We start from the raw sequence: 27132 nt of genomic DNA, 5'->3' as shown, positions 1-27132 counted from the left end.
GAGGTGGGGAGAGGTGGGGAGAGGTGGGGAGAGGTGGGGAGAGGTGGAAGCCGAGGGTAGCAGTGATTCTCCTCCGTAGTGGGTTTAAGAACACAGGCTTTAGAACACCCGGATCTGGGTTTGAATTCTGACTATTCTGCTTCCCTCTGAAATTTTGGGCAAGCTGTCTAACCTCGCTAAACCTCAATTCCTCCTCTGTAGGTTGGTACCTACCTGGGGGCAGGAGGTAGTTAATGTGAGTATTGATGAGTGGACATGTGGAAAATGCCTCACTTTGTTCCTGGCGTGTGTTACTAGCTATGAGAACCAACTACTTATAATAATGATAATGATATTACATTATCATTACATATATAATAGTATATTATTATTATGTAAGATAAAATTAATATAAAAATAGTTTAGTGACTTTTTCTCAGATTCCCTTCTGAAAGCAGGAAGAATAAAGAAAGTTATACTAAATTCAAACTCTTGACAATTTGGCTCCTTTAAGTAAGCAAAAAGAAGAAAAAAAAAACCAAGCCAGATTTAGTGGTGAGCTCTTCCCCAGCATCATCATTTTTTTTTTTTTCCCGGTACGCGGGCCTCTCACTGTTGCGGCCTCTCCCGTTGCGGAGCGCAGGCTCCGGACGCGCAGGCTCAGCGGCCATGGCTCACGGGCCCAGCCGCTCCGCGGTATGTGGGATTTTCCCGGACCGGGGCACGAACCCGCATCCCCTGCATCGGCAGGCGGACTCTCAACCACTGTGCCACCAGGGAAGCCCTGCATCATCTAATTAAAAGAGGATTATTGTCCCCAAGGGAACAGTAGCCATCAGTGGCAGAACCGCAGGGTACGGCTAAGCCCTTTGACCTCCAGTGGACTGTCCTTTCTCTCGCTCCTGCTGCTTCTGAAGAAATCACTTGAAAGACTTTGGGAAGTGGTAGATAAAGTGAGTCCTGGGGTTATCTGTGAACTGCCTTTATTATGTCATCACTGTTTACAGTTCACTGAGAGCACTAGAGTTGAATATGGAGTTGGCATCAGAATAGATAACCGGCATCTACATCCTTGTTTCACAAACCATCAACTCCTGTTGACTTGAGGAAAAAAGTTAATAGAATAGTTAATAAGTAATGGATGCACTTAAAATGGATGATGAAAAACTGAAAAACTTGTGAACTATGTCTGATTTCAGAATGGAGGGTAGAGAAGTTTGACTCTCCATTGAACCAGAAGGAAGTAACACAGACTTGAGAGCTGAAATTGCTCCCATTCCTATGCTGTTTGGCATCCGAAGTGTACTGGTTAGCCAACAGGACCGGGGTCTCAGAGGAATATTGTTAGAAGTAGAACCCAGGCCCCCTGCCTCCCAAGCCCTGTGTTCTTTCTGTATATGATGCCATTCATGAGCTAGAACTGCACGGTTTAGTGCCAGAGAAATTGGACTGGATTTTCATTTCAGGAATCTGAGCGGAAAATGTCTAAATTTAACTAACTAATAAATTAAAAAGCTTCCCAAACTTTTTAGCTTTGATTTTTTAGCCCGATTGTTCTGAGTTCCTTTTTCCTCTTAGCCCTCTTTCGAGTAGAATAGCTGTTTTTTTTCAGTACTGGGCTTTTGTTATTAGGTTTTACAGACATGATGGTCCACTGCTATAATCTCTTTTTAAGGACCATTTAGGACCCTCCCCCCAGGCTACGCATGGTAACGTTCCTGGAAGAGGAAGAATCATGACTCTGCTTCTTATTTATAGCATTTTTGTTCTGTTCTAATAATAATAAGGGAGAATTGGACTCAGAGTTATTAGAAGTATCAGTTTTCTCAGACTCAGATACAGAGAACAAACTGGTGGTTGCTAGAGGGAAGGAGGGTAGAGAGATGGATGAAAGAGGTGAAGGGGATTAAGAGATCCTAACTTCCAGCTGTAAAGTAAATAAGTCCCAGGATGTAATGTACACATAGGGAATCCAGTCAGCAATGTTGTAACAACTTTGTATAAAGACAGATGGTAACTGGGTTTATTGTGGTGATCATTTCCTAATGTATAAAACCATCAAATCACTATGTTGTACACCTGAAACTAACATAATATTATGTTAATATTAATTAACTAATATAATATGTTAGTATGTTAATTGTAACTCAGTTTTTAAAAGACACCAAAAAGTTAAAAAAAAACAAAACAGGTATCAGTTTTCTCACAATTGTTGGTGAATTCATTTGAAGTACAGTAGATCCATTCAGACAACATTGGCGGCCAAGGACTGAAGATATTATGGCTCTGAACTTGGGATTCAGAATCCCAAGGTCTCTTCCTAGATCTCCAGCTTCTTGGTTTCTATGGCCTTAAGCCAGTCGTTTCATTTTTCAACAGTCTCAGTTTTATCATTTATAAAATACAGACAATTTTTTAATCCTTCTCTTCCTTATCAGATTACATGATGTAAACATCAAATCATAGGATACCTGTAAGAATGCTCTGTTGCATACACACTGCTATGTTTAAAATAGACGACCAACAAGAAACTACTGTACAGCACAGGGAACTCTGCTCAATATTCCGTAATAACCTAAATGGGAGAAGAATTTGAAAGAGAATAGATGCATGTATATGTATAACTGAATCACTTTGCTGTACACCTGAAACTAACACAACATTGTAAATCAACTATACTCCAATATAAAAGAAAGTCAAAAAAAAATACTCTGGTATCCCTATAAACCTTACTCAAAAGACAGACCGTTATGGGACCTGGGCCATCGTGTTCCTTCCTTTACGTCAGTGTGCTGGAGGAAAGGCTTATGAAGTGTAACCCAGTTTTCCCCCAACCATTCCTCCTTTGTTTTCTGCAGGACTTCCTCATGGAAACTTTTATCATGTTTAAGGATCTAATTGGAAAGAACGTCTACGCCAAAGACTGGATGGTCATGAATATGACACAGAGCAGGTGAGACCGACCATCGCAGGGCCGGAGGCGTTTGAAAACTTGGGTCCGGAAACTAGGTTTTGACCCTTGTGAAGCATGTTAAATCTCTTTGCTTCAAGCCCACCATCTGTAAAGTAAGGTTCCTCCCGCTTTCGTGGTCCTGGTTTACATGCTTCTGTTCTTGATTCCAGGCAGGCTACTGTGGTCACTCCGACTTGGGCTCTCTACTCTCTTCTTTCTGCTATAACCTCCTCATTGTTTTCATGTTGATTGTCAGCATCAGCTCTGCAAGGTATCTTTCAGTGTCTCCATATGGCCTTCATCATCCTGACATTCAAGGCCTCTGCATCCCGGCCCACCCTGCTTTTCTAGCCTTGTCTTCCACTGTTTGCCTCTATATACAACTTGCCCTCCAATCAAACTGGCCTCTTCCCTCCTAACCCTGACCCTGACCCTGACCCTGACCCTGACCCTGACCCTGAACATGTTCTGTGCCTCCGCTCACGCTGCTGCTTCTACCTGCAGTGTCTGCCCCATTGTCTCTGGCCATCAACATGCCTCCCATTCCTTCAGGTCCTTCTCAAATGCCATCTCAAAAGGAAGCCGTTCTGATCTGGATGTCATCTTCTCTTCTTTTGATTTCCACATACCTCTTTGATACCCCCTCCTAGAATTTTCCATATTCTTTGTTGGGTCATGGTTCGATTTACAGGTTGCAAATGATCTCCACCAAGTTGTAGATTTCTTAAGACCAGGAACCATTCTTTCAAGGCAGAACCTAAGCCAGTGCTTTGCAGTTGCTGATCCTCAACAAAGACTTGTTGAATGAAAGTGAAATGGACTGAATACAGATACTAAAAGAGAGTCAGGATTTTTTTTTTTTTTTTTTTTGCGGTATGCGGGCCTCTCACTGTTGCGGCCTCTCCCGTTGCGGATCACAGAATCCGGACGCGAAGGCTCAGCGGCCATGGCTCACGGGCCCAGCCGCTCCGCGGCATGTGGGATCTTCCCGGACCAGGGCACGAACCCGTGTCCCCTGCATCGGCAGGCGGACTCTAAACCACTGTGCCACCAGGGAAGCCCCGAGATTCAGGATTTTTAAAGAGCTAAATAAAGTAAATCATTATGATAAGCATTTTTGTTAACTCTCGGTGGTCCTGATACCTGATTAGAAAAACACTTCCCAACTATGTACAGATTAGAGAAACAATTGCATCCGAAATCCTAGACTTTAAAACGTAAGCATCACGATGGAGCAAAAGGAGCCTTGGTCTGAGGCTCAGGAGCCCTGGCTTGTCCTCTGAGCTGTACCTGAACTGGCTAAATTGTGATGCAGCCGTGAGCTGTGCTAGTAGTCAGTTCAAGAAACTGATCTTCAGTGACCTTCTCTGTAGAATGTGCTGTAGTTGGTCTCTAAGGACCTTGATAGATCTAAAGGTCTTAGATTGCCAAGTCCAGGTTTGATTTGCTTTGGCTTTTAACATAGATGGAAAATGTTTCAAGGAGCATGAAGTTGCCTTCTTTATCCAGTGTGTTTTTCCTCCCCTAGGGTTTTCCTCCGTGCCATAAATCAGTTTGCTGAGGTTCTCACAAGATTCTTCATGGATCAGGCAAGCTTTGAACTTCAGGTAAGCGTGCGACTCACCTAGGAGTTCCTTGAATTCTCAGCCAAAGCAAGAGAACCGTTTCATTTTGGAAAACATCGCCTCAGACTTTTTATCATAACACAAATACACACAAACACACCTGCTTGCAGGTAGGCACGCAGGTATTCCTCTACCTACAAACGGTTTAGTGTCCAAAGAGCAGTTTGTATAAGCACCTGTTTGAAAATCCAAAGTGATAGCAAAACTGGTGATCACTAACTCCATCTTCCTTCATTCATTCATCCAACAAATTTAGAGAGTTAATATGTACAGGGCACTATTCTAGGCCCTGGTGAAGGCAGACAAGGTCCTGCTTCCGTTACAGGGTACATTTTGTTGGTGATGTGCTTTTGCTGTGATACGGCCTGCGTTTGTATCTATGGAACTTTGGAAGTAGAGTGTCATAAGCAGAGGAGATTATGTGTACATATTGCATATACATATACATGTTTATGTGTGTATATACATATGTTTTTATATGTGTGTGTGTATATATATCAAAATGGTTATATACGTGTGTGTATTTATACACACACACACATAAGTACCTATGCCAAAATGGAATCAAGCTGTACAGTTCTTTGGTAACCTGTTAATCTACTTTATTTACTTTTTCTGTGATCTTTTCGATGATAATAAATATTTTCACAGTATTTTTAATGGCTGAAATACAGTGCATTGTATGGCTGGACCATGGTTTATTTAACTGAATTCTTCTTATGAGCATCTAGATTGTTTCCATTTTCTGTTATTATGTTCAATAGCAGTGTGAGGGCCTTCCTTGTTTTAAATATTTTTTTAAATACCCGTAAATATGTTACGAGGATAAAGGCCTAAAGTATTTACTAGTCAGAAATTCGGCAGATTGTCAGGGCTTTTGATAAGTATTGCCCAACTACTTACTATAAATAGGTACGCTTCTTGGCAACAGTTTTCCTTTATCCCAGGAGTAAAGACAAATATAATAGTTTGGGTTATTTTTAAAAGCTTGATATTAATAAAGCATTAAAACTTTCAGGGATGAATAATTGAAACACAGGAGAGAAAAGGAAGTCCTGTGGATTTTATTTTGGATTTTTTTCCCGTTAATTTCTGGCGAGTGCATTTGTACCATGTGGCACTGTTTTATTATGACCCACATTAATGTTATTTTCTGTTTCTTTTCACCCACATCATGAATTTTGAACAGCTGTGGAACAATTACTTCCATTTGGCAGTCGCTTTTCTCACCCACGAGTCCCTTCAGCTTGAAACCTTCTCACAAGCCAAGCGCAACAAAATTGTAAAAAAGTGAGTGTCCTCTTGAACTTGCTTACGATTGGGAAGGTGATTCTTCCATTTCTAATTGGAGCAGGAGTTTTGGCATCACAGAAATTACTGTTCAGTGGCTACCTGTGTTGTTAGTGAGATAGGTCTTAAAATAATCATTTAATAGACCTCAGATTTCCCCAGATTCACATCTCTTCTCAGGGGCCCATTCATTTTCAAATCAACCATCACATTCTTTTATAGAATCTCTACATAAAGAGACACTGAAGCCAGCCAGTCCTCCCATCACCGGGAACAGCTGCCATCTGCTGGCAGCTTGTCCAAATGGCAGGCATAGTGCCTCTCTGTCTCATGCTTCACAGAGCAGACTCCTTTGGCACCATTGGTCTACCTCCCAGTTTCAGTCACTTCAGCAGAGGAGCCAAGAGTAACACATCACCTAAAAACACCCTCCAGATTCCTGGCTCAGAATTCAAAATGGACCTGTGTGCAAGAGTGATGAGAGATTTAGGGAAGACTTTCATTGCTTTCAGCTCAAGTCTGTTTCGAAGTTCATTGAGAGCCTGGGACCTCAAAGGCTGTGTAATTAAATAGAACTTGAGAAATTTATCATTTAAAAGCTGTGAATTTTAGTTCTGTTCCTCTGCTAGCATGTCTGGGACTCTAGGCAAATTATTTAGCATCCCTCTAGCTCCTTCCTAAAATACTAAGATTGATGGCTAAGTGATTGAGATTTAGTGATTGCACTTTCAAAGATAAAAGTAAAACCTGTTTTGTAGATTTCCTTGTGGGGTGGGTATCAAGAGAGATTTGATTTTTAAGATGGACACCTTAATCTTATTCTCTAGAATACTGTAGATGACATAACTTCATTCAAGGATGTATTTGATTTTGGTTAAATGACCATAAGTGAAATGAGTTGACACCAAGTCTGATAAATAAAGTGGCTAGTTAAGATTAATGATTCTGGTTTTGGTCAAAGGAAAGTGTGACTGTTAAGTACAATCCATGTAAAAATATATATGCCTATGGGCAAAGATAAACCTTAGGAAATAAAAACATTTATATTAAGCTTATAGGAATGTGAATGAATTTCTTTTCAAGACTTCTCTGATTTTTAGTAAAAGCATCAACAGTAATATTAATAAGCAATAAGAATAGTTATCATTTATTATCTATTATGTGCCGGACATGGACCACATATGCTTATATAATAATAATAAAATTAGCTTAGGTACCTTTGTTAAATAGGAATAGTAAGAAAAATTTTTCAATATGATTTTTATACTGGCTTCTGAAGACACTTCCAAAGCAAGAATTTGAAAAAAGGATGTTTGGTGCAATAATATCATAGGTAGAAAACATAGAACCGTGCTGGCAGGGTAGGTCATAAGTCCATATTCTAACTCCTTGGGAACATTTACAGCATCTACTTTTGACCCACCCTATTTCTATTTTCTAAGCCTCTAGCCTCTGATATGGTATATGGTGTGGGGCAGCCCTAGGCATATGTATTCTTTAAGAGATTTTCAGGTGACTCTGATTCACCTCCGCCCAAGAACCACTGTCTAGATCAATGCTTCTCTACTCTTTTTTCCTCTATTGTCAACTCCTGTAAGGAACCTTTTTAGAAAATGTTTTTCTAATCACACCCCCCATGAAATATTAATACCACAGATACACCATATATCAGTTTATGTACTAAATGTATATCTGTACTTTATACATAAAAACAGGAAGTTTTTTTTTTGCCCCCATGGACCAATTTTCACCCCTTTAGGGATACTGTCACCCCCACTGAGAAATGTATGTCTAGAGATTCCCAATGTGAGTGCTTTGAAGAGCGTCCTGGTGTGGCTAAGGGTTACTCAAATATAAGTATATAAAGGCCAGCCACATTACTGTGTAAGTCATCCCTCATTCATCTTCCTTTTCTTTAGTGTTTGTTGTGTTTTATTTTATTGGTTTGCTTAAGAGCAACCAGAGTGTCTCTCACTCTTCCCTCTTCAATAAAGTTTGTTAATCTCATTTTCTCAGTGAGTTTTTGACACTTACTTTGGTCTTCCTCTTGCTGTGAAAGTCCCCCCACCTCTATGTGGCTCAGTTCTTGGGGGCTTTTTTAGGTATCGACCACGTCTCCTTGTGGGATCTTAGTTCCCTGACCAAGGATCGAACCCTCACCCCCTGCAGTGGAAGCACAAGCCTTAACCCCTGGACCACCAGGGAAATCCCTCGACCACATCTCTTAATGTGATTTTGCCTCGAGACCTAGCTTAATTGTGACCTAGAGGAACACAGGCTCTTTTACTTCCCTCGTCATTGTATTATGTGTTCTCGTTTCCACTGCACATCTTTCTCCTGGTTTATGATCTCCTTCCTAGATACGGGGACATGAGAAAGGAAATCGGCTTTAGGATCCGGGACATGTGGTATAACCTGGGTGAGTGTATAACCCAAACAGGCCCACACACCACTCCTGGGCGACACGCATCCCACGATGAATTCTTTTCCATTTTAATTCCAAGAATCCTGAGATTGATTTCTCTGTGTGTCTGGAAGTGCAAGTTGACTTGTCGGTCTCTTACGACATCACATGTTATCAGAAAACAATATTTAGTCACTCACTTCTGAATTGATTTACCCACATAAACTTTTTCTTTTCTTATGGGCCCTGTGGAGGAAGATTGTAGCACTTTACTTCCAGTGAAATTATTTTTTTTCATGTCCTCACTTACTTTCATTTCAGGTCCCCACAAAATCAAATTCATCCCATCCATGGTGGGTCCCATTCTGGAGGTCACACTGACCCCCGAAGTAGAGCTCCGGAAAGCCACCATCCCCATTTTCTTTGATATGATGCAGTGTGAGTTCAATTTCAGTGGAAATGGCAATTTCCATATGGTAAGGAGTGGTGGACCTGTCATCTTACTAATGCACGTAGAGTCAACTCTCATTTAGTTTCTTTCTATATAGAGAAGCAGTAGCCTGAATAAAACAAATCAAAGGTGATCTAAAAACTTCTTTTTTTGCATTTTATTTTGTAAAGCAATTAGTCATAGGATCAGATATTCCAACCAAGGCTCTAGGAGCAGCCTTTTCTGCTGCGTGTGTTTCCTAAAGAAGCACTCTTATCTCTGGATAATTAAAATTTGACTTCATGCAGTTTAGTCCTATCTCTTACAAATATTGCAGTGGATTGAGGGAATGGTGCAGGGGTCTTTAGCTTTGAGACCTTAGTCTGCCTGATATATTTTTCCTATGCTTCAATTTCCTTATCTATACAGTATATTAGTATTGAATGGAAGATTTTGCAGCTATGAAGCTCTGCAAAAGCAATCCCATTGTCAAGACTTCGACAGGAACCAAAAATAAAATGGAAAATTAGAATCATTCAGCTATTTTTGTATGCATAGTTGTGATTAGATAATAATGTTTGGGGTAATTTTTTCCCGTAAATATAAAGCAAAGGACAGAGTAGCACAAGGCTGCTTTAGAAAGTTTTGATATTAATGGATGATGTGAAGTGGGGTCTTCCTCTATGTATGTTGGAATTAGTTTACAATTCAGTAAAGGGGTTGGGTCAAATCTAGAAAAGTTGGCTGGATATCTTTCGTGTCCTCTTCTGAGAATGTGGCATTCTCCTGGAAATTCTGCCTCTGCTTTCAGTTTGAGAACGAGTTGATCACGAAGCTGGACCAAGAGGTGGAAGGGGGAAGAGGAGATGAACAATACAAGGTCCTTCTGGAAAAACTGTGAGTATTTCAGAAACAAAATCTCACGTTGATGGCATCATTTAGTGATGGAGAAAAACAGGCTTCTGCTGCCCTTACAGACCAGTCGAGTAGTCTCAGCATCCCTGGGGTCACCACCATGAATGGTTCTCGGGGGGTGGGGGGGTTCATGGAGTTTACACCATCCACTGCTGACATTTGTTTATCTGCTGTGAGTCAAATGTTCATGTTTTCCTGGCCAGCCCGGCCCTCGAGAACAGAGCAGATTGAGAGGGAGATGGACAGAGTAGTGGCATTTTGCCCAGTGTTTGAAATGCTGAATTTTAACAAAAGTGCTAGCACCTCTAATTATGGCTTCGAAGCGATAATTTAAAGGAGAAGGGGAAAACATTTCAAGGTCCACTTTACATTTAAGAATACCTTATGCCCTGTGAAGGATGTCTGAGAACACCAGGTACAGCTCCAGCCCTTTTCACTGCCCTCCGCACACCCCAAGCCAACACATTCATTCCCTCCCTGTGCTCACATTATCCCACTGTTCCCTTTGCCTGTCACCCTCTGTCCCTCTTACTCTCCTTTGCATGTATGGAATGACAGTATAACAAGAGTGGTTAAAAACACTTAGATGTTGGAGAGAGAGATTGTGCTTCAAATCCCGCTTTCTCCACATACTAGGATTTTGATTTGGACAGACGCTCTAACCTATACAATGCCTCTTTTTTTTTTCTGGTCATCTCCAATGATAAGATCTGTATTTTGGTGAGGATTAAATGAGATGATGCATGAACACAGTGTCTGTCACAGAGCTTATGCTGGACAAATGTTGGCTGCTCTGGTGTTCATTACTGTTATTATCTGCAGATCTTCCCAGCATCCTGGGTTGTAACTACCCTAGACTGTTCACTTCTTATGTTCTCTGAACTTTTATGGTATTGGCCACCTCTGTCACCTGTTGATTGGGTACGTGCCTAAGTCTTTCTGGGATTTACCTGCTTCATGGACGTGGTGGGCACTAGACTGAGCTGAGGACGGGGACACTCCCAACTCTGTTATTCATTTTTCGAAGATTTTTTTAAGGAACCAGCACACGGGGTACTCAGAAATGGAACTGATGACTCGTCTATATTTTAAAGAGCTAGAAATCCGTCTTATTTTGTTTGTAATGGATGATAAGATCGTTTGTTGATCTTTTCATCCCATATCCATTTGGTCTGCCTGTTTGAGATTCAGACCTTTCAATTTATCACTTCTGCAGTTCTGATCTCATACGGGAATTAAGTGCAGGTGTTACACACACATACAAACACACACATTTACAAGTGATAATAAAACTACACTTTAAAAAAAAGCCTACAGTTGACTTTTCACATACAGATCTAATTTTTCCTTCATTCTTCTTAGATCACGAATGCAGAAAATTATGACTGCGCAAATTTCCAGTGCTCAAGAATAATTCTAGAGTCTGGACTAATGCTTTGAACCCATTTTTTCTCCTGTTCCCAAAGTTTTCTTCTAATTGTCTAACCTGAGAAGCTCCTATAGAAGCTTTGCTCTATTTGGGTCCAGAGGGAGAGGATTTAGACCAAAAGTTTAACCTCCATCTACCTATTTACAAGTGAGCATTTTTTCCTGAAAATAACATTTTTTTAACATCTTTATTGGAGTATAATTGCTTTACAATGGTGTGTTAGTTTCTGCTTTATAACAAAGTGAATCAGCTATACATATACATAATATCCCCATATCTCCTCTCTCTTGCGTCTCCCACTTTTATCCAAAGAGCCACATGTCTAGCAGTGTAGTAGGTTCCTAGGTTCCTCTAGGCTGGGCATCAGTCCAAGATTCTCCAGAGTTCCCTCAGGATGCCCTGAAGTGCTAGGCCTTAGGGAGAATAAAGACAGAGAAAAGATGGTCCTTTCAAATAAGTAGAGAGATCAGATAGCACACACAAACCTTTTGGGCAAAGGTTCTCATTTCTGTGGTATTGACAGAAGACAAAAACAAATACAAATAGAAATTCAAAGAAGGGCATAGTGGGCTAGGATCCTCAGTGATGATAGGGCTTGAGCTACAGACCTAAAGAAAACGTAGAACTTGAGTAACAGCGAGGAGCCTTGTAAGTGCAGGAGCCAGGCTAGCATAGACTGGAGTTACAAGGAAGGTGTATGTGTCCTAGTCTGGCGCCACCTGCTGCCAGGACCATGGACAGCGCTCGTAGGCGGTGCTGGAGTCGCCGTGTGGGACATGGTCATTTGTCTCTATCTCTGCCCCACAGGCTTCTAGAACATTGCCGGAAACATAAATACCTCTCCAGCTCCGGAGAAGTATTCGCGCTCCTGGTCAGCAGCCTCTTAGAGAATCTCTTGGACTACAGAACCATTATCATGCATGACGAGAGCAAGGAAAACCGCATGAGCTGCACCGTTAACGTGCTGGTACGTGCCACGCCCCTGGGATGGCGAGAGGGCAGTGCCCGGCCGCCCCTGCACCCCATAGCGCAGCTCTAAGTAGATCCGGCAGAGACAAAGGTCCCCTGGGACCACCTTTCCAGAGTCCGTGTCCTGCTGAGTCTAATTGGAATGGCCAACTCAACTTTGAACTCACAGATGCCAGCTGCCTCAGAGGATAAATGTGGAAACAGGGATAGAAAATGCAACATAAGCTCTTGACTCAACTCTCTTACCGAAGGCCATCCTCAGCCTGTTTCTCTGTCTTGCTTTTATGTGGTTGCTTTATTGTTGGGATTATTCGACACAGACGAAAATGCATTAAAAACAATATACCATGAGTAGAGAATTAGTCCATGAAATCCTCTAGGTGATGGAACCCTGTGGTCTTGCCTTTCCTTAGACAGTTGTAACTGGCAACACAGACCTCAGAGGTTTAGGCTGCCATACACTCCTCTTCATATAAATCAAGAACCTACCACCTCTGATTCCCTGAGAAAACAGAATATCAGGTGAATTGGGTATGACCCACCTGTCTATTCACCTAGAAGGTTCCCTCACATTTCCCAGAAGCATGGTCCTAAAAGAATTCAACTTTTCTGCTTTATAAATTGTCACTTCCTTATTTTGTTGGGGGTGTTCGTTAAAGGGAAAGAAGAAAGTCTTTGGAAAAGTGACACTTGAAAAGTGCAAGTAGTGGTTTGTCCATTTTTGTGGCAAGCTCATCGATAATGGCTTTGTGTTGGTATTTTGTGACTTTTTTTGTAGAATTTTTACAAAGAAAAGAAGAGAGAGGACATCTACATAAGGTAAGCTGAAAGAAGTTTTTGCTTTTGCTGTTTATGTCAGGGCTTTATGATTTATTTCTCCAATAAATGAAAACAATAAGCCCCAACACCGTGCTTGCTGCTTCGAGAGACACCAGAAAGTATGTGATATGCTCCCTTCTTCCTAAAAGGGTAAACGCTTTAGACAGATATGCAAGTAAGTACAATACGAGGAAGTGTAGAGGGAGGATCGTGTCGGGGTTCCAGGAAAGGATAGAGGGCTGTGGCCAGGTGACCAGGGAAAACAGCACAGGAAAGACGTGAAATTCACCCTCTGACAAGGACTGTTAGCCCGACGTGCAGGAAGCCGTGAACGTGAAACCAACTTGGATGTAAACGATGTGCATTTTCCTGGGGAAACACTCCTTAGCTCTCATGAGCTTCCCAAAGGGGTCTGTGACGTTAAAAAATTTTTTTAAACATCACTGCCTTAAACGAAGAGTACAGAGTAGCACAGGTAGAGTAGGAAAGACACACAGGCAGGAAGCAGCACAAAGACTTAAGGAACAGGAAGTAACTATTCCCGCCGCCTGGCTGTGGCATGAGCCAAATGTCCCATCAACTCCTTGGCAGCAGAATGCCTCCTTTCTCCCATTCTGACCAGATACTTGTACAAGCTGCGGGATTTGCACCGGGACTGTGAGAACTACACCGAAGCTGCCTACACACTCCTCCTGCATGCTGAGCTCCTGCAGGTAAGTGGATCAGGTATGCGGTATGTCAGCCGTCCAGCCCTTTGGGACCGCATCCTGTATGCTTTTGATGGGAAAGTTCCCTACTCAAGGAGGACCCTTTTATCCAAGAATGTTTTTATACCTTCTAAATAGGCACAGCTAGTTTTTAGACCAAGGTGGGGAAATTTTCCATTATTATTTATTTACTTATTTACTTACTTACTTTTAAATTTATTTTATTGAAGTATAGTTGACTGGTAGTGTTGTGTTAATTTCTGCTGTACAGCAAAGTGATTCAGTTGTGCATATATATACATTCTTTTTCATATTTTCCATTATGGTTTGCCACAGTATATTAAATATAGCTCCCTGCGCTCTACAGTAGGACCTTGTTGTTTATCCATTCTAATCCCAAAGTCCCAATCCATCCATCCCCCCCTCCCTCTTCCCATTGGCAACCACAAGTCTGTTCTCTCTGTGTGAGTCTGTTTCTGTTTTGTAGATATGTTCATTTGTGTCGTATTTTAGATTCCACATGTAAGTGATGTCATATGGTATTTGTCTTTCTCTTCCTGACTTACTTTACTTAGTATGATCACCTCTAGGTCCATCCATGTTGCTGCAAATGGCATTATTTCATTCTTTTTTATGGCTGAGTAATATTCCACTATATATGTCCCACATCTTCTTTATTCACTCACCTGTCAATGGACATTTAGGTTGTTTCCATGTCTTGGCTGTTGTAAATAGTGCTGCTTTGAACATATGGGTGCATATCATTTATTTAAAAATCCTGAGGAAGCAGAGCACAACTTACAGGCTGCTAATACTGACACTCTAATTGAAAAACCAGGGACTTCCCTGGTGGTGCAGTGGTTAAAAATGCACCAGCGCAGGGGACACGGGTTCGAGCCCTGGTCAAGGAAGATCCCACATGCCGCGGAAAAACTAAGCCCGTGTGCCACAACTACTGAGCCTGCGCTCTAGAGCCCGTGAGCCACAACTACTGAACTTGCATGCTGCAACTCCTGAAGCCCACGAGTGAGCCTAGAGCGCGTACTCTGCAACAAGAGAAGCCACCACACTGAGAAGCCTGCGTACCTCAACGAAGAGTAGCACCCGCTCGCCACAACTAGAGAAAGCCCGTGCAGAAATGAAGACCGAATGCAGCCGTTATTAATTAAGTTAAATAATTAAATATTAATTAAATTAATTAAAATTACATAAATATTTATTTATTTAAAAAAAGAAAAAACAAAACACACGTCAATCAGTATGTGTAAAGCTGTAGAGAAGTGAGCTGTAAGTAAATATGGAACTGTAGAAGTACTATCCTATTTATACTGTCTCACTGAGGAAATTATATTGTGCCACGGATATAAATACAACTCTGCATCATCAATCCCAAATAATTATTTCCAGCTCTGACGACTCCTCCAACTTACTGTTCTGTCAACGTCAATCTCTGAATGACTAACAGACAACTCAAACTTAGCGTGACAGTAACAGAAGCTGTTCCCTCCACTGTCCTCCTGGGTCCGTCCCTTCCTCTCCTTTCTCCCCATTTTACTGAAGGGCACTGACATCTAATGAAAGATACTGTTCGTCATCATCTTTTACTCACCCCTCCCACATTCTGCACAAACAAGAATCGTGGACCCTCTGTCCAAAGCCCTCCCTCACCCCATCCACTTTTCTTTCTTTCTTTTTTTTAATTGGGAAAGTTTGTGCTATAACATTAGATCTCCAGGGCTTATTTATTTATTTAAAATATTTATTTATTTATTTTTGGCTGCATTGGGTCTTTGTTGCTGCGCGAGGGCTTTCTCTAGTTGTGGTGAGCGGGGGCTTCTGTTGCGGAGCACAGGCTCTAGGTGCGCGGGCTTCAGTAGCTGTGGCACGCAAGCTCAGTAGTTGTGGCTCGTGGGCTCTAGAGCGCAGGCCCAGTAGTTGTGGCTCACAGGCTTAGTTGTTCCGCGGCATGTGGGATCTTCCCGGACCAGGGCTCGAACCCGTATGCCCTGAATTGGCAGGCAGATTCTTAACCACTGCACCACCAGGGAAGTCCTCCAGGGCTTATTTATCTACTAGTTTCAGGTTTATACCCTTAAACAATCTTCCTCCTATTTCCCCACCCTGCAGCCCCTGGTAACCACCCTTCTACTCTCTGTTTTTACAAGCCCTTATTTTTCAGATGCCACATATAAGTGAGATCGTACAGTGTTTGTCTTTCTCTTCTAACTTACTTCACTTTGAATAATGCCCTTAAGATCCATCCGTGGTGTTGCAGATGGCAGGATTTCTTTCTTTCTCATGGCTGAATAATATTCCATTGTATGTATATGCCACATTTTTTTTTTTTTTTTTTGCGGTATGCGGGCCTCTCACTGTTGTGGCCTCTCCCGTTGCGGAGCACAGGCTCCGGACACGCAGGCTTGGCGGCCATGGCTCACGGGCCCAGCTGCTCCGCAGCATGTGGGATCTTCCCGGACCGGGGCACGAACCCGTGTCCCCTGCATCGGCAGGCGGACTCTCAACCACTGCGTCACCAGGGAAGCCCTATATCACTTTTTTATTCATTCATCCATTGATGGACACTTAGGTTGTATCTTGGCTAGTGTGAATAATACTGCAGTGAACACGGGGGTGCAGATGTCTCTTTGATAGCCTCACCCTATCTACTTTTCTTTATCTCCATTGCTACCATCTTGGACCAAGTTATCATTTTTAGCCTCCTACTACATCTCCCTGCCTCCATTCTTCTCCCTAACAATTCATTTTCTCGTATAATTTAACTTTTATTTTATACCTAAATAATACATGTATATTGTTCTAAGCTTTGGAATTAAAAACTGGAGTCCTCTGCTTCACCACTTCCCCTAAGGCAGCCATTCACAGTTCATACTCAAGATTGGGGCACCAGAAAGCTTATTGTATGTGGGTTAGGGGGGAAGGCTTGTTGACTGTGGGATGATCCGAAAGAAACCACAGTGTCAGTGACTGTAGGTCTTTTCGTTTGTGCTGCTCAGAAAATTCAGCTCTCCTATCCTGGCATAAGGTATGAGGTGTGGGTGCCACTTGTTCCCCATAGAGCTACTCAGTAGGGATGCTGCTTATTAAGTAGAGTCCACATTTTCACCATTGGTATGAGATCCCATCTTGATCATGTACTAAATCACTGTATGGAGGGTCGGGGGGAACCTCTTTCTAGATTTTACATATTCTGCATGGGTCTCTGTCAGTTCATGCACCAGGACCACACTGTTTCCATTATCAGTATGTTTTTTGACCTAGTAGTTTCTCTTCATTCCTCTTCTTTTTCAGAGTTTTCCACCTTATTCCTTTTTGTTTATTTTTTCATGACTTTGGAATCATGAAATTTAAAAATTAATTTAGGGGAGAATTTCCATGTTTATAAAATAGCATGTTCTTATCCAAAAGCATGGTATGACTTTCCCTTTGTTCAAGTCTGCTTTTGTGCCCTCCTGTGGTGTATTAACATTTTCTGTGTAGAAGTCTTGAATATTCCTTGTTATGTTGATCCCTAGATATCTTTGCTTTTTAATTTAATTATGGTGAAATACATATAAAATTAAATTTACCATCCTAGGCATTTGTAAGTGTATAATTTAGTGGCCTTTAGTATATTCACATTGCTAGGTTTACCCCTTTTTTTGCATTTTTATACTTCCGATTCCTCTCTTTTATCTGTACTGAGTGGTAACCAGTGCAACCACAGTCATGATGGTTGGCAGCCTCACCTCATTCCTGACCTTCATGGGAATGCGTTGAGTGTCCATGTGGCATGCACTTGTTTTGAACCTGGCGTGTATATGTATATGCGTGTGCAATTTTTGTGTTTGATAAATCATCAAAAATATGATTGAGTCAAAGTTATATACAAATATTTCTGTGAATTTTTGCAGCTGAATATTTGTTACATTCACCTCCTTTAAATGAATAGATGTGTTGCATCCATCTCTTGTGTTGCTTTTGTGTGTTTTTCAGTGGTCTGACAAGCCCTGTGTACCCCATTTGCTTCAGAGGGACACTTACTATGTGTATACCCAGCAAGAGCTTAAAGAGAAGCTGTATCAAGAAATCATATCGTATTTTGACAAAGGCAAGGTGAGTGTTGGGTGGTTTGTTTTTGTGTGAAGGCAAAGGAGGAAATGACCCGCGGTACTTACACACTGCAGTTCTGATCTTCACCAGCCAGAGTTAGCGCAGAGACCCCTACAAGACAGCCCAAACTTCAGACACCAGCTGCAAGTTCAGGGGTCCCCAGGCCACCCACATTTCTGACCAATTGACTATAAATTTGGGGAGGGAGTGCCTATGGTTCCCCCGCCTCGGGTTTGATACTATACTAGAACAACCAACAAAACTTAGTAAAATGCTGTTCTTAATGATTACAGTTTTATCATAAAGGATACAAATCAGAACCAGCCAGATGAAGAAATACACAGGGCAAGGTCTAGGAGGGTCCCAGGTGCGTGGCTTCTGTGTCCTCTCCCTGTGGATTCAGACACATCAAACTCCTGGTGAACTGATGTGTTCGCCAACCAGGAAGCTCATTTGAGCTGTGTGTGCAGGGTTTTTAATTTTGGGGTTTTTTTTTTTTGGTGCACCACACGGCATGCGGGATCTTAGTTCCCCTACCAGGGATCAAACCCACGCCCCTTGCAGTGGAAGCGTGGAGTCCTAACCAGTGGACCGCCAGGGAAGTCCTGTGTGCAGGGTTTTTATTGGGGTGTCGTTGTATTGGCTGGACTGATTGAATCATAAACCACATGAATAAACTCCATCTCCAGCCCCCATCTCCTTGCTGGAGGTTTGGCTGATGCTGTATAGCTCAAGGCTCCAACCCTCTAATCAAATGGCTGGTGGTTCTGGCAGAGGCGAGCCCCCATTCTAAGACTATCCTGTCCACGGTGAGTCACCTTGTTAGTATCAACTCCCGTGTGGTCTGAGAGGTCCACCATGAATAACAATGACACTCCTGTCACTGGGGAAATTCCAAGAGTTTAGAAGCTGCCTCCCAGGAGCTCAGAACAAAGACCAGTCGAGTTCTTTATTATGCAACAGTGACTCATAACTTACGCTTTACTATTCCCATGTGTATCTTTGAATTCTGATATTTCTAATGGGGGAGAAAATGAATAGATTAATTAAGGTAAGAAAAACAATAAACAGAGATCAGTTATCTTGAGGACACATAACCCAAGGGAGAATACAGTGGGCAGCCGAGGGCCTCACTCTCTGTAACCTTAATTGTACCTTTTAAATTTTGCTAAGGGCCAGGAGCTAGTATAATCCTTTTCAGTGCATTCTTTAGAGATTGTTAGCTAACACCTGGGGCACATCCCATCCCCAGGTCGCTGCCTGCCTGACACCTTAGGCTGTACGTAAGGAGCAACTTAAATGCCTATGAGGAAGAGAAAGTAAAATAAACATATAAACTGGGCCACCAAGTCCTGGAATCTGTGATTAGCTGCAGAAAGCATGTCCAGCTGGAAGACTTTTAAATTGAAAATTGAAAAAAAGCATAGAAAGGGTAGGGGGAGAAAAAAAGTGTGTGCTATTGAAACAAAACAGATTCCAGATTTGACTTTTTTCAAGGGGCTGCCACTTCCGGCCACTACTCCTGTTTAACCAGTGGAACCTGTTGATTAAATAAATAATCATCATGATAAAATAGCTACCCATCGATTTAGTCCAAGTTACTGTTTTGGGTGATTTTCAAGCTGCTTTTCTAATTTAATTCTCCCTATAACCCTGTAAGGTAGCTATTATCTCTATTTTACTGAGGAAGAATTTGAGGCCCAGAGAGCAAATATATTTGCTGAGACTTTCTGCATCCCTTTACCCTCTTAAAAATCACTGAGGACCCCCAAGAGCTTTTGTTCACATGGATTATGTCTATTGATGGCTATTAATTTCTAGTCTTCGAAAGTAAAACAAAATTTTTAAATATTTACTTGCTTGTTCTTTTAACAATAACAAACTTATTACCTGTTAATATAAATCATATCTATTTATGAACAATGACCATATTTTCCAAAAAGTGAGCAATGTGAGTGGCATTGTTTGACATTTTTGCAAATCTCTTTATCATCTGGCTCCCTAGAAACAGCAGGATTCGAATATCCACTTCTACATCCAATGTGTTGTGACATTACACATCCTATAGCCCCTGGGAAACTCCACTGTAGACTCATGGGAGAATGAGCACTGCAAAAAGGCAAATAAGATTAGTATTATTAAGAAGATGGTTTTGACCTCACGGACCCCTCGAAAGGATCCTGGGGACTCCCAGAGACCAGGGACCACACTTCGAGAACCTCTGTGCTAGGCTGTCTTCCTGTCTCTTCCATTGAGTTACCATTTGGTGAATGAGGAGTGAACTGGGCCCCATGGTGCTGTTGACTGGCCTCCTGCACCAGGCCCAGCTGAGGCCCATGTGGCACATTTCAAAGAGTTTTCCATGATCCAGGCCCAGAAATTTCAGAAGGGACAAATTTGGCAAATGATATTAGAAGATTTAATTATTTATTTATTTGCGGTACGCGGGCCTCTCACTGTTGTGTCCTCTCCCGCTGCGGAGCACAGGCTCCGGACGCACAGGCTCAGCCGCCATGGCTCACGGGCCCGGCCGCTCCGCGGCATGTGGGATCTTCCCAGACCGGGGCGCGAACCCGTGTCCCCTGCATCGGCAGGCAGACTCTCAACCACTGCGCCACCAGGGAAGCCCTTGGAAGATTTAATTTTAAAATGTTTTTACAACTGTATGTGAACTGTACACACGTTCCTTCGGCAGCCAGAAACAGTGGAACCTAGCATGTGGTTAACAAGACTGAAGTAGGAAATTTCCAGATGTTGCGTTATTAACAGTATCCAGCTAAGAGACATTTTATGAAATACCAAAATGAACAGAGTTTCATCAGTCTGGGATGCTATCCTCAGATGCCAGATATGTGCCTTCGGCTGTAATTTACATGTTCATAAATGCTGTGAGGCATTTCCTGAAGCTCTCTTTGACTATGTAGATAGTTTAGTTAGAAGTAGGAAATCAGTGCCCTAACTTGGAGAAATAGCTTCCCAAATTCCACACAACAGTACGATCAGACTTTCTTTCATACCTCCACTCCTCCCAAACAACCTGACTCAGAAGGAACACACACACACATCTCAAAACCAGCACAAGAGCCCACACCAACTTCCTTTCCCCTCCAGCAAGACTTTCATGCTCTCAAAGACTAGGTCTTTGGAACTGGTTCCACTCCACTTTCAATGGTCATTGCCCTTTAAACTCAGCATTGCTTTGTTTGAGGACACATGGTGTTCTTCATGTTCTTACAAACAGAATTAACAGAAAATGCCCCCCGGCAAAGCGACTAAGGTACAGTAGATTTTTGATGTCAGAAAACAGGGTTAGTTGATCAAAGCCGTGAGGAACGTTGGGAGTGTCCGCAGAAACTCAACCCACCTGACTCCCTAGTCATTGCCCAGTGACTCTCCAGTGGCTTTTTCAGCTGGATCAATGACTGCTTTGTTCTCCACTGGTAACCCTCCTTTTCTTTTTCTGAAGATGTGGGAGAAGGCAATCAAGCTGAGCAAAGAGTTGGCTGAGAATTATGAGAGCAAAGTATTCGACTACGAGGGCCTGGGTGATCTCCTGGTGAGTCTGGGTCAGAAGACGTCGAACCTCTGGCAGGGGTGCTATTCGTAGTGTTTGTGAAAATGGTTTTTGTAAGTTTAAAAAAGATAATTGATGTTCTTTACAATGGAAAAGTACACCTTGCTTAGAATAAAAATGAAGAGAAATGAGGTCTAAAAGCTGTTACCGCTATTTGTCCAGATTATCTTTGATGGGGGCTCAGGATCCGCGTCTACAGCCCTCTCTCCTCTGTGCCTTTTGCTCCTCTGTGGACCCTCCATATCCCAGGCCCCGCACCCCTTTCCCCTCTCACTCACTCTGCCTTCCAGGAAGCCTTTCCACGTTTCAGATGTTTTCTGACATCTGTTCATCAGAATTACTTGTCCTGTGGTCCACGTCCTCAGGGCTCTGCTGAATGAATGAACTGCTCATCTTTGAGCTCTGTTTTTTATGTTTATTTTCCAATTTTAAATCTTTTTTTTGTTTGTTTAAAAAATTTTTGTTTTTAGTTTGTTTTTTTTGTTTGTTTTCTGTTGTTTCTTATTGTTTTTTATCTTGATTCTCCAGTTTTGCCTTCCTCCTGCTCCGAATGTCCCCGGACATCTCTGCTCTTACAGTCATCCCGTCCTTGTGTATTACACCTGGCTGTTGGCACAGGTCACCTATTTCAAAACAGTAAAGCGAAACAAAAATAACCTTTTCCATGCCCAGTGGGGGGGCCAACACAATATTACATTGGGTGATTTTCAGTGGAGGAGTCACAAAAGGTCAGGTCACCCATTGTCATGTAATAATTGGAGGAGATAGTTGTCAAGATCACTTTGAAAAGAATTTGCCCCTGTATGGTACCAGCTCCTGCCATCATGCAAAGAGTCACAGATGAATTTCACAAACTAAATTGAGCTGAGGCATGAGCAATGTAACAAGTTACCTCTCTAAGAAAACATTGTGATAGAATCCTTCACTGAGGTAGTGTAGTAATCACCTTGGCGCTAACCATTGTGGGAGGGACAGCTGTCAAAGCCCCCCAGGTCTGGCTACCTATTTTGCTTCCTTTAAGGCTGACGCTCTATGCCCTGGTTGGGAAACCGCTCCCCACAGGAAGCATTAAAGATAGGGGTGGTACCAGTATATACAATGGAATATTAGCCATAAAAAGGAATGAAATTGGGCCATTTGTAGAGACGTGGATGGATCTAGAGACTGTCATACAGAGTGAAGTAAGTCAGAAAGAGGAAAACAGATATCGTATATTAACGCATACATGGTACAGGTGAACCGGTTTGCAAAGCAGAAATAGAGACAGATGTAGAGAACAAACATATGGACACTAAGGGGGGAAAGTGGCGGTGGTGGTGGTGGTGGGATGAATTGGGAGATTGGGATTGACATGTATACACTAATATGTATAAAATGGATGACTAATAAGAACCTGCTGTATAAAAATAAAATAAAAAAATTCAATTACAAGAAAAACAATAATAAGGGTGGTACCAGATTTGAAAAATAGACCACCACCACCACCTTCTGGGCACCTGTAGCTGAACCGAGGCCTTGAATCGAAACCACCTGCATGAACTGGAAAGTTCTCTCTTTCTTTCCTCATATGTCTCTGTTCCAGTGCAGCCACCCATCTGAATCTCAGAAAGTGCTTCTTAACCTTTTAGGGGTCCTGAATGTACTTCAAGAAACTGGTGAAAGCTAAACGGTCCCTCCCTCCAGAGGTGAATGCACACACATCTGTCCTTCTACACATAACTGCAAGGATTCCCAGACCCTCCCGGGCCCATTCGTAGATGCAGGTCCAAAACCACCGATCCAGGGAAAGGATAATTCTTTGGCCCAAAAGATATTTTACAAAGACCTTTCATTTCTCTGTGTTACATGGGAAACAAAAAAGCAAATAGTCTGAGCTTCTTTTTTTTCTTTTTTTCCAGCGGTGCCCTTGTAACCTCCCTATGGAATGTCTTGTTTTGTTTTCCAGAAAAAAAGAGCCTCATTTTATGAGAACATCATTAAGGCAATGAGGCCTCAGCCTGAATACTTTGCTGTTGGCTACTACGGACAGGGCTTTCCTTCTTTCCTACGGGTAAGAAGCCTGAGGGTGGTCTCTCCAGCCATTAAGTCCTGCAGTCTGCAGGAGGGAAGGTCTTCATTTCTTTTCCAGATGGGTCTAGCGTCTTAGCAGCTGGAGACCCCTGTTCTCACGGTGGGAGGTTAGGGAGGGAAACCACTTCCTGAGCCGCTGGTCTCTTCACCCCCAGCCGCCTCTGGTATTCTGGCAGCTCTTTTGTAAAATGACTTCTCCCAGGTGGAATGAAAAAGGGAAAAACAAAACCATTCCCTCCGCTGGTCTGCTGCTGAGGGTCAGCCAGTGGGGGTGGGGGTGGGGGTGGGGGAGAAGAGTGTGGATTGATGTATCTAATTGTTTATTTTATTTCCAGCTAGAGCTAGTTTGAAAACAAATATCCCCAGGACAAGACTGCAGAAGGTTCACAAAAATAAAAACAGTTTTGTTGGAATAATGAGAAGGACCATGTTTATCTTGTTTCTCAAAACTTTTTAGAATATAATACTGATTTTTACAATCGAAAAAGCAACCCCCCCCCCCCGCAAAAAAAAGCCCTCTTATTTTCTCCCACAGAAAAGAAGCCTCTATTAGTGCTGAGCTATGTTTAAATATATATTATCCATCTTCCTTCCCCTAATTAAAAAAGAAAGAAAAAAGTGGAACGGAAAATACATTCCTTATAGCGCATAGTAAGGAAGTAGTTTATTCATTCATTCAATAACTGTTTGCTTAGGGCCTACTGTGTGCCAGGCATTAGAGATACAGTGCTGATTATAATCAGATGTGGTCCTTGCTCTCATGGATTTGACAACCTAATGGGTGAGATGTTAATTAAATAATCGCACAAACAAATAAGAAATCGAAACTGACCAAGACAGGAATTCTGTGCTACATGAGTTGGTTAAGCAAGGAGTATTTACCCAAGTAAAATTAAAACCTGTGTTCATGTAAAAATTGTACGTGATTGTTTATAGCACTGTTACTTATAATCACTAAAGACTGGATACAGCTCACATCTCCCTCAGCTGGTGAAGGGATCAGCATAGTGTGGGACAGCCATGCAGTGGAAAACTACTCAGGAAAAAAAGGAATAACCTCCTGATACACGTAAACCACAGGGATGAATCTCAGATGTATTGTGCTGAGTAAAAGAAAGCAGTTAGACCTTAAAGGCTACGTACTCTGTGATTTTATTGATATGACATTCTGGCCAAGCCAACACTTACCATAGGGATGGAGAGCAGCTCATTGGATCTGGTCAGTGGAGCCGGTGGGGCGAAGGTTGGGCTACAAAGAGACATGGGGAGATTTTAAGTGGTGATGAAACTGTGCTGTCTCTTAATTGTGGTCATGGTTATGTTTGTCAAAACGTACAGAATTTTACACTAAAAGGGGTAGATTTTTACTATGTGTCAATTATACCTGAATTTTTTAAGAATCAGGAAAGACTTCCCAGGGAACTTCTGCTTCAGCTGGGATTTGAAAGGTGAACTGGGAGTCAGGAAGGTTAAGGGGATAGGAAAAGGCGCTCCAGGCAGAGGAAACAGCAGGCAAGGGCATGGCAGGGGCTGGGAGTGGAAGACGAGTGCTGTGGGAGGAGAGGGAGCTGGGGTGAGCAGGGAAGATGAGGCAGGAAGTGTGGGAGGAGCGTGCGGGGCTTTGGGGCCACGTAGCGTGTTTTGTTGGCATCCAGAGAGCAGAGGGAGCCATTGTAGATTTTTCAGTGTTGGCAAGGTTGTCTGGCTTCGGTATGGAGAATGGATGGGACGTGCATGTAGATAAGCCCCTAGAGACCATGGCAGATGTTCTGGGAAGAGATGACAGGTTGGCCTAGGGAGGTGGCTTTAGAGAGGAAGGGAAAGATTAGTGTGATGGAGATGCAGTAACAGTATTTGATGATTGATGGGATATGGCAATGAGCAAGTGGGAGGTGGTAAGAATGATTCCTGGCTCTCTGGTCTGCATAATTGGCGGGGCAGTGGAGCCATCCACTAAGATGGCAACACTGGGAAAGGGCAGAATCATGGAGGAGAGGATGAATCCACTCACTGAATAAATATTTATTGAGCTCTTATCCATATCTTATCATGAACGATAGCAAATTTAAGACCAGAACCTACTGCAGAACCATATTTATGGACCTTGCTATAATATAGGCCAGGGGGCAGAGTCTTAAAACAAACCCAAATCCCTGAAATTGTAGAGCTTCTGTTCTGGCTTGGAGAGACAAATAAATAAATACTAAGATAAATATCTGAGTGTGTCAGATGGCCTAGAAGAGCGCCTCATACAGGGTAGACACTCAGCAAGTATCGCAGAGAAAAATGCGTCAGGGGAAGGTGAATGGAGAGGCAGATGGTGGGGATGGAGTTGCAATTTTAAACAGAGTGAATAGGAAAGACTTCGGTAAGAAAATGACACCTGAGCAAAACCCTGAAAGACGTGAGGGAGTGAGCCAGGCAGCTCTCAAGAGGGGGCCAGACAGTGAGGACAGCAGGTTCAAAAGACATGAGGCTGGAGATGCATGAACAAAAGGGCAGGGAGAGAACGGGCTCAGAGAGCTATGGGTACCAGATTGCAGAGGGCCTTTGGGATTTTTTTTTTTTTTTTGCGGTACGCGGGCCTCTCACTGCTGCGGCCTCTCCCATTGCGGAGCACAGGCTCCAGACGCGCAGGCTCAGCGGCCATGGCTCACGGGCCCAGCCGCTCCGCGGCCTGTGGGATCTTCCCGGACCGGGGCATGAACCCGCGTCCCCTGCATCGGCAGGCGGACTCTCAACCACTGCACCACCAGGGAAGCCCCCTTTGGGGTCTTTATAGGTTGTTTGGTTTTAGACATACTCAATGTGAGGTAGATTTGGAACATCCAAAAAGTGTGAGTCAAACATTTGCTCTACGGGTCTGGAACGCAAAGGAAAGTTCTAGGCCGGAGATAAAAGTTGGGTTATTTACCTGTCGTTAACACTGGTTGTAGATAAGGTGGCCAAGGGAGACTGGAGTAGTAAGAGTAGAGGGTCTGCAGTAGGTTCTGGTCTTAAATTTGCTATCGTTCATGACAAGATATCGACAGCTACCACACTTGTTACATATGATTGTTGTGTCACATGGAATAATGGTTGTGAACTGGAGGACAGCAGTGGTTCCATGAGAACAAGAAGTCTAGACTTTCAAGCTGAAAAATTGGGGTCTAAGTCATCTGCTGAGTGACTCTGATTTTGGCCAAATCACATGACCACCAAGTCTTGGTTTTCTGACCTTGAAGTTAGGGAAATAAGGCCCACATTGCAGGGCTGGTTTGAGAATGAAATGAATAGCAGATGGGAGTGCTGTATAAACTGTACAGGCGTCTGTAGATGTTACGTGTTGTCAGCGTGTACTGAAAAGTAGAGAATCCACGTGAATTATGTAACCTAAATGCCCTTGCATGTTACGGACTATTTCCCCAAACTCAGAAAGTATAAAATTATATCCTCTTCCCTGACCCCAAGCAGGCCTCCGTCTCTTCTGTTTTTGTCAGCGGCATCACTGTTCTTCCTGGTCCAAGGCCGTTACCTCAGAATCCTCACCGACTCTCCCATCCCTTTGCTCTTTACCAAACACCAAAGACTCAAACAGCAGTTCCTGTAGCTCCTCCTTCCCCCACAGGGTTTTGCCAAGGATCCCTACAGTTGGATAGATTAGGTTGACTACGCTTCCTCCTTCATCACATTGCTCTCTCCTTCTAGAACCTCCAGTGAATTTCCAGGCCTTTGGACCATTGACCCGCCTTTCCAGGCCTTTCAGATTCCGGCTCATCCAAGGATGTTTCTTCTACCTGCACTCCGTACTTTCTAACTTGGGCCTTATTATTCTTCTTTTCACTTCCGTGCCTGGCTCCCCTCCCCTCCCCTCCCCTC

The 27132-nt window shown here is 42.8% G+C and overlaps 1 protein-coding gene across 2 annotated transcripts in view; it reads left to right on the top strand.

The window, feature by feature from the left end:
• Window positions 1-27132, top strand: part of DOCK5 (dedicator of cytokinesis 5) — a 215354-nt gene that overhangs the window by 159480 nt on the left and 28742 nt on the right. For both annotated transcript variants that reach the window (XM_029203311.1, XM_029203310.1), the window contains 12 exons: window positions 2838-2932; window positions 4461-4539; window positions 5747-5847; window positions 8208-8266; window positions 8573-8727; window positions 9493-9578; window positions 11833-11992; window positions 12773-12813; window positions 13436-13526; window positions 17514-17633; window positions 21097-21186; window positions 23150-23254. In XM_029203311.1, coding sequence (XP_029059144.1) covers window positions 2838-2932; window positions 4461-4539; window positions 5747-5847; window positions 8208-8266; window positions 8573-8727; window positions 9493-9578; window positions 11833-11992; window positions 12773-12813; window positions 13436-13526; window positions 17514-17633; window positions 21097-21186; window positions 23150-23254 — 1182 coding nt within the window. The remainder of the gene's footprint in view (window positions 1-2837; window positions 2933-4460; window positions 4540-5746; window positions 5848-8207; window positions 8267-8572; window positions 8728-9492; window positions 9579-11832; window positions 11993-12772; window positions 12814-13435; window positions 13527-17513; window positions 17634-21096; window positions 21187-23149; window positions 23255-27132) is intronic.

Source organism: Monodon monoceros, unplaced genomic scaffold (assembly GCF_005190385.1).
Source record: "Monodon monoceros isolate NGI ecotype Baffin Bay Population unplaced genomic scaffold, NGI_Narwhal_1 Super_Scaffold_5, whole genome shotgun sequence".
NCBI lineage: Eukaryota > Metazoa > Chordata > Mammalia > Artiodactyla > Monodontidae > Monodon > Monodon monoceros.
The sequence above is the reverse complement of the archived record's forward strand: the minus strand, read 5'-3'. Positions and strand labels throughout refer to the sequence as shown.